The sequence below is a fragment of the Diceros bicornis genome, chromosome 17, assembly GCF_020826845.1.
Source record: "Diceros bicornis minor isolate mBicDic1 chromosome 17, mDicBic1.mat.cur, whole genome shotgun sequence".
NCBI classification, from domain to species: Eukaryota; Metazoa; Chordata; class Mammalia; order Perissodactyla; family Rhinocerotidae; genus Diceros; species Diceros bicornis.
Window position 1 is genome coordinate 47,489,530 of NC_080756.1, and position 6,000 is coordinate 47,495,529.

A 6,000-nucleotide genomic window follows, 5' to 3' on the forward strand; every position below is an offset into this window, starting at 1 on the left:
AGCAAGAAACCACATCATGTATGTTTCCCCAGAGGGTTGGGTGGTATAATTTCAAGTGGCTCAAAAGACAGGTGGTGCTATTTTTCCTTCAGGAAACAGCTTTCTGTGTGGGATTTGAGCATTGAGTTCTCAATAAGAACTGGCAGATCTATCAAAATGAAAAATTTGGCCTTTTACCAAATGCCTTTCATTATCATTAGTTAATTTTATATAGGCTGGATTATTCATTTAATCCTTTTTTAAAAATCACATTTCTATTTAAATAGTGAAATGTAACATATCTCTGTTATTCTGACAAAGGTATATTTTTGGTAGTTTCACTGTTTCACTCTGTTTTAACCGTGTGTGAGTTATGGGGAGTTAAAGTGCTTAACAGAACCTTCAGAAATAAGTCCTGACCCATAGGGAATTTACATTCCAGAAACTTCCTTAATTGGAGCAAGAGTATAACTCTTCAGTCATTCTTTAGTTAAGTCTCTTCTACATTTCTAGTCACAAAGTGAGGATTTGGAACACAGTTTTGAATATGAACAGAAGGTCACAGGGAAGAATTAGGAAAAAAAGTGGGCTTCTTTTGATCTTGTTAATAAAGTCATGGGACTCATTCACGAGAGGTGAGCTCAAATGTCGTTTTAGAATAGAGGTTTAGATTTCAGATATAACCAACTTTGGCTCTAATGGAGTTATGTAATAAAAAGGATTTCTCATTAAATTGTTCCATCTTTTGATCATTTTCCTATAGTATTTTAGTGGTAGAGAGCAATTTTCTCTCTGGCTGTGTTTATTCCAGCCATTCGGTAACCTGGGAGCAGGAGGATGGAACTTGTGGTTCCTCAGCCACATTGTTCCACTTTGTGGCCCATCCCGAGGTCTCAGATTGGGTGATGGCACAAGCAATAGGAGTGGTGACCTGTAATAGAAGTCCCATTCATAGCCCTTTGACGTGATCAATGCCTCTGTAGAGAAAAAGGGCTTGGCATTTTCTCTTGGCCATAATCAAGGAGAGTTGGAAAGGAGGCCTGAGAAAGAAGTAGAGTAACCTTACCTTGAAGCTCTTACATCTTGCTGCTGCCATCTGGACAGGGAGGCTCATCTCATCTAAACCTTTCTTCTTTTCCATTTAGCTGGCATTCTCCTTTCTGATCTTCTCTCCTTTCCTCCCCATCCACAGGGACAACTTCCCTTTCCAAATTAATCCCCTTTGTTTTAAAGATACAATTCAAACAACCTCCTCTTCAAATACTTCCCTTGCCAGAGAGAAAAGTTCCAAATTTTTCCACCTTTCAAGGCAGGGAACAAGATATTAGCAGGCTGGCTTGACTTTAGACTTGGACCCAATTCATAACCTCTCCTGGGTGGTGTTCTTCAAGGCCCTGTACGAGGAGCTATACACAGGGAATTCTCAATCAATACTAATTTGTTAAGATATTAATTATATATGATAAGATTAAGTGAGTGAGAAAGTATAAGAAGGAAACTAGGAGCTAAAGAGAGAATAAATGAGAGGGTTTGACAAGGGCATTATTTATTCCTATTTAGTACTTGATATCTGTCCCAATTCTTCCCTCCCACAGTGTAGGTCACAGCAAGAGAAAAATCCTTCTTTGACCCCAGGCCTTCCTAATTCTCACTGTGAATTTGGTTCAGGCTTGGCTCAAGAAGAGAACTGCTCAGCTGTTATCTGCTGACCAAAATCCTAAAAGCTGCTCAAAATTTGTCAGAGCTGGAAAAGAGTGGCAATTGTGAGCTATTGAGCTACCATGTGCTTACTGCAGCCAAGGGTGGCCAGCCAGGGCAGAACAGCCCCGGCGTCTGTAGAACATTGCTTTGATTTCCAGGAGGCTAAAAATGTTTTTCGCTACTGGTTGATACCATTTTTAAGATGGCAAGATTTTTAAGGCCTTATTTTATTTATTTATTTATTTTTTTGCTGAGGAAGATTGGCCCTGAGCTAACATTTATTGCTAATCTTCCTCTTTTTGTATGCAAGACACTGCCACAGTATGGACACTGATGAGTGGTGTAGACCCACACCCAGGAACCGAACCTGGGCTGCTGAAGTAGAGTGCACCAAACTTAACCACTAGGCCACAGGGCTAGCTGGCTGGCCCTAAGGCCTCATTTTTAAGATGCGAAAACCTGGGCATAGAAAAGAAAATCAGTGCAAGTCAGAGGTGGAATTAAGGCAAGGATGGTATGTCTTGAGATTCCAGTCTATTTGCTGATGTCGCATGGTGTAGCCATGCCTCTCTCTGATAGCCAGGCCACTGACCTTAGCTCATGATATGAGGCTTGCTAAATGCAGGGGGATAAATCAGGCAAGCTTCTAGCCACATCTTTCTGTGAGTGTATAAGACCGTTTCATGTTTTCCCTGACTTTTCTTATCCAGTTAGATAATTAGTAGTGGGAGGGGGCATTCTTTATGTTCACTTTTAGCCTCACTGGATACCTAATCCATCCCATCCTCTTCTTCAGGGTATCTACAGCTGCATCCATGGAGTAGCTATCGAAGAGCGCCAATCCGTGATGAACTCCCCCACCGCGACCATGAACAACACACACTCCAACATCCTGCGCCTGCTCCGCACGGCCAAGAACATGGCTAACCTGTCTGGTGTGAACGGCTCCCCACAGAGTGCCCTGGACTTCATCCGACGCGAGTCATCCGTCTATGACATCTCTGAACACCGCCGCAGCTTCACGCATTCTGACTGCAAATCCTACAACAACCCTCCCTGCGAGGAGAACCTCTTCAGTGACTATATCAGTGAGGTGGAGAGAACTTTTGGTAACCTGCAGCTGAAGGACAGCAATGTATACCAAGACCACTATCACCACCACCACCGGCCCCACAGCATCGGCAGTGCCAGCTCCATCGATGGGCTCTATGACTGTGACAACCCGCCCTTCACCACCCAGCCAAGGTCCATCAGCAAGAAGCCCCTGGACATTGGCCTGCCCTCCTCCAAACACAGCCAGCTAAGTGACCTGTACGGCAAGTTCTCCTTCAAGAGCGACCGCTACAGTGGCCATGATGACTTGATCCGCTCAGACGTGTCTGACATCTCCACCCACACCGTCACCTATGGAAACATTGAGGGCAATGCCGCCAAGAGGCGTAAGCAGCAATATAAGGACAGCCTGAAGAAGCGGCCAGCCTCGGCCAAGTCCCGACGGGAATTTGATGAGATCGAGCTGGCCTACCGTCGCCGGCCGCCCCGCTCCCCTGACCACAAGCGCTACTTCAGGGACAAGGAAGGGCTACGGGACTTCTACCTGGACCAGTTCCGCACAAAGGAGAACTCACCCCACTGGGAGCACGTGGACCTGACGGATATCTACAAGGAGCGTAGTGATGACTTTAAGCGCGACTCAGTCAGTGGAGGAGGGCCCTGTACCAACAGGTCTCACGTCAAACATGGGACAGGCGACAAACACGTGGTCAGCGGGGTCCCAGCACCTTGGGAGAAGAACCTGACCAACGTGGATTGGGAGGAGCGCTCCGGGGGCAACTTCTGCCGCAGCTGCCCCTCAAAGCTGCACAACTACTCCACGACGGTGGCAGGGCAGAATTCAGGCAGGCAGGCATGTATCCGGTGTGAGGCCTGCAAAAAAGCAGGTAACCTGTATGACATTAGTGAGGACAACTCCCTACAGGAGCTGGACCAGCCGGCTGCCCCTGTGCCAGTGACATCAAACGCCTCCGCTACCAAGTACCCCCAGAGCCCGACTAACTCAAAGGCCCAGAAGAAGAACCGGAACAAACTGCGCCGGCAGCACTCCTACGACACCTTCGTGGACCTGCAGAAGGAAGAAGCCGCCTTGGCCCCACGCAGCGTCAGCCTGAAAGACAAAGGCCGTTTCCTGGATGGGAGTCCCTACGCCCACATGTTTGAGATGCCAGCTGGTGAGAGCACCTTTGCCAACAACAAGTCCTCAGTGCCCGCTGCCGGGCACCACCACCATAACAACCCCGGCAGCGGCTACATGCTCAGCAAGTCGCTCTACCCCGACCGGGTCACGCAAAACCCTTTCATCCCCACTTTTGGGGACGACCAGTGCTTGCTCCATGGCAGCAAATCCTACTTCTTCAGGCAGCCCACGGTGGCGGGGGTGCCGAAAGCCAGGCCGGACTTCCGCGCCCTTGTCACCAACAAGCCGGTGGTCTCGGCCCTTCATGGGGCTGTGCCAGGCCGTTTCCAGAAAGACATCTGTATAGGGAACCAGTCCAACCCCTGTGTGCCTAACAACAAAAACCCCAGGGCTTTCAATGGCTCCAGCAATGGGCATGTTTATGAGAAACTTTCTAGCATTGAGTCTGATGTCTGAGTGAGGGAAGAGAGAGGTTAAAGTGGGTATGGGAGGGTAGGGCTGTGGGCATGTGGTGCACATGTCACAGAGGGTGATGGGGGTGAACTTGGTTCCCGTTTGCTTCTTTCTTGTTTTAATTAATTTATGGGATCCTGGAGTTCTGATTCCTTGTGAGGGCAACCCTGGTGACCAGCACCATCTCTCCTCCCTTTCCAGTTCGCTCCTCTTTTCCTCATCTGTCAGTCATTCCTGTTCCTGTGAGAGGATGCAGTGGGCTCCCTCAGCATGGGAGGGCAAAGTGGAGAAAGGAAGTGGCTGCGTGTCAGCTTCCTCCTAGCGTGGAAGGACTCTTTGCCACCCACTTCGAGTGAAGCAAGGAGAAGCAAAATGCCACGTGAGCACAGGATAGCTCTTCCCAAACTAATCTTTATGTTTAAGTGAGGAAGAAAAAGCATCTAAAGAAGACTGTTTAGCATACTGCCTATGAATGAAAAGAGGCTTTTGCTAAATTCTTGTTGTTTGGATAGCATCCATTTAGGGATAATGTGCCCAACAGAGGGTGGGAGGCCATGTGTGTTTATGTATAAGCCAAAAAAATGTTTGCTTCATGAGACTCATTAGTGGTGAACTGGAGTGAAAGGTCATTGGTGGATGATGGAAAGTACATCATGTTTGTGTTCCATGGTGCGTTGGAGGCCAGAGAGGATGGGCTGTGTGTGCATGTGTGTCCATATACACTTGCACACGTGTGTAGTATACACACACATGTGGTCAGGGACCTATAAATGTAGAAGGCAACCTTGACTCATAATGTTGTTTCTTTCAATATCCCTCAGCAATTTGCTTGTTTTGGCTTGTATACAAACAGAGATGGTCATACGTTACCTGAATTCTGGCTGTTTCTCCCCTTCACCCTTCCTGAATGAGTAGAATGGAAGTTTTTGACAGAGAAGATTCTGTCGTCTAGACAAAAAGGTGGTGAACAGTCCTAGAAGAGCAAGGTACAAAAGTAAGTCCTTCGTGGTTGCCAATACTTTCCACCAGTTTTGGCCAAGAACCTTCCAGGAAGGCTAAAGGGAAACAGAAGCAGCCATAATTCTTTTGCCCACACTTGAGGGCAAAAGATTCTCTAAAGCTCTTTTGAGCTTGTTAGACCCTCAGCTGGCCAAGATTTGGGGAGGAGCTAAGTAAGTCTTTGAAGAATAGGGGAGTCATTTATGGTAGGGTAAGTGAGAGAGGGGGATGTTTTCAACACTTTGATCCCTTCTTACTTAACCTGGAGCTAGGACAGCAGGCTTATTCCCCCAGAATTGATCATGGAACAGACAGTTAAGAGGAATGAGCTTGCTCCATGAGTACAGCTCAGGAGGCGTGAAGGGAAGGGAAGAGATTTGGGAGTGGGAAGGGTAGAAGGGGAGGGACTCCCTCTCTACCCCATTGGGTCTGGCTCCCTGAGAATGTGACATTGAGCCCAGTGTGAACACTCTCGGTAGAAGCCCTTCCACCTTCCTGCAACCCTTCTTTCCCTCCCAGATTGCACCATTCAAGAATAAGATATATATATATTATTATATATATATATATATATATATATATATATATATATATATATATATATATAAAACTCCAGGGATGAGGGTACTGGCAGATGTGATGCCCCCTTCACTAAAAGTTGGAAACTTGAGAAG

At 47.1% G+C, this 6,000-nt stretch overlaps 1 protein-coding gene across 1 annotated transcript in view; it reads left to right on the forward strand.

Moving 5' to 3' along the window:
- Positions 1-4,330, forward strand: part of GRIN2B (glutamate ionotropic receptor NMDA type subunit 2B) — a 278,160-nt gene extending 273,830 nt beyond the window's left edge. The window contains exon 12 of the mRNA XM_058557590.1: positions 2,477-4,330. Coding sequence (XP_058413573.1) covers positions 2,477-4,330 — 1,854 coding nt within the window. The remainder of the gene's footprint in view (positions 1-2,476) is intronic.
- Positions 4,331-6,000: the final 1,670 nt, after the last annotated feature.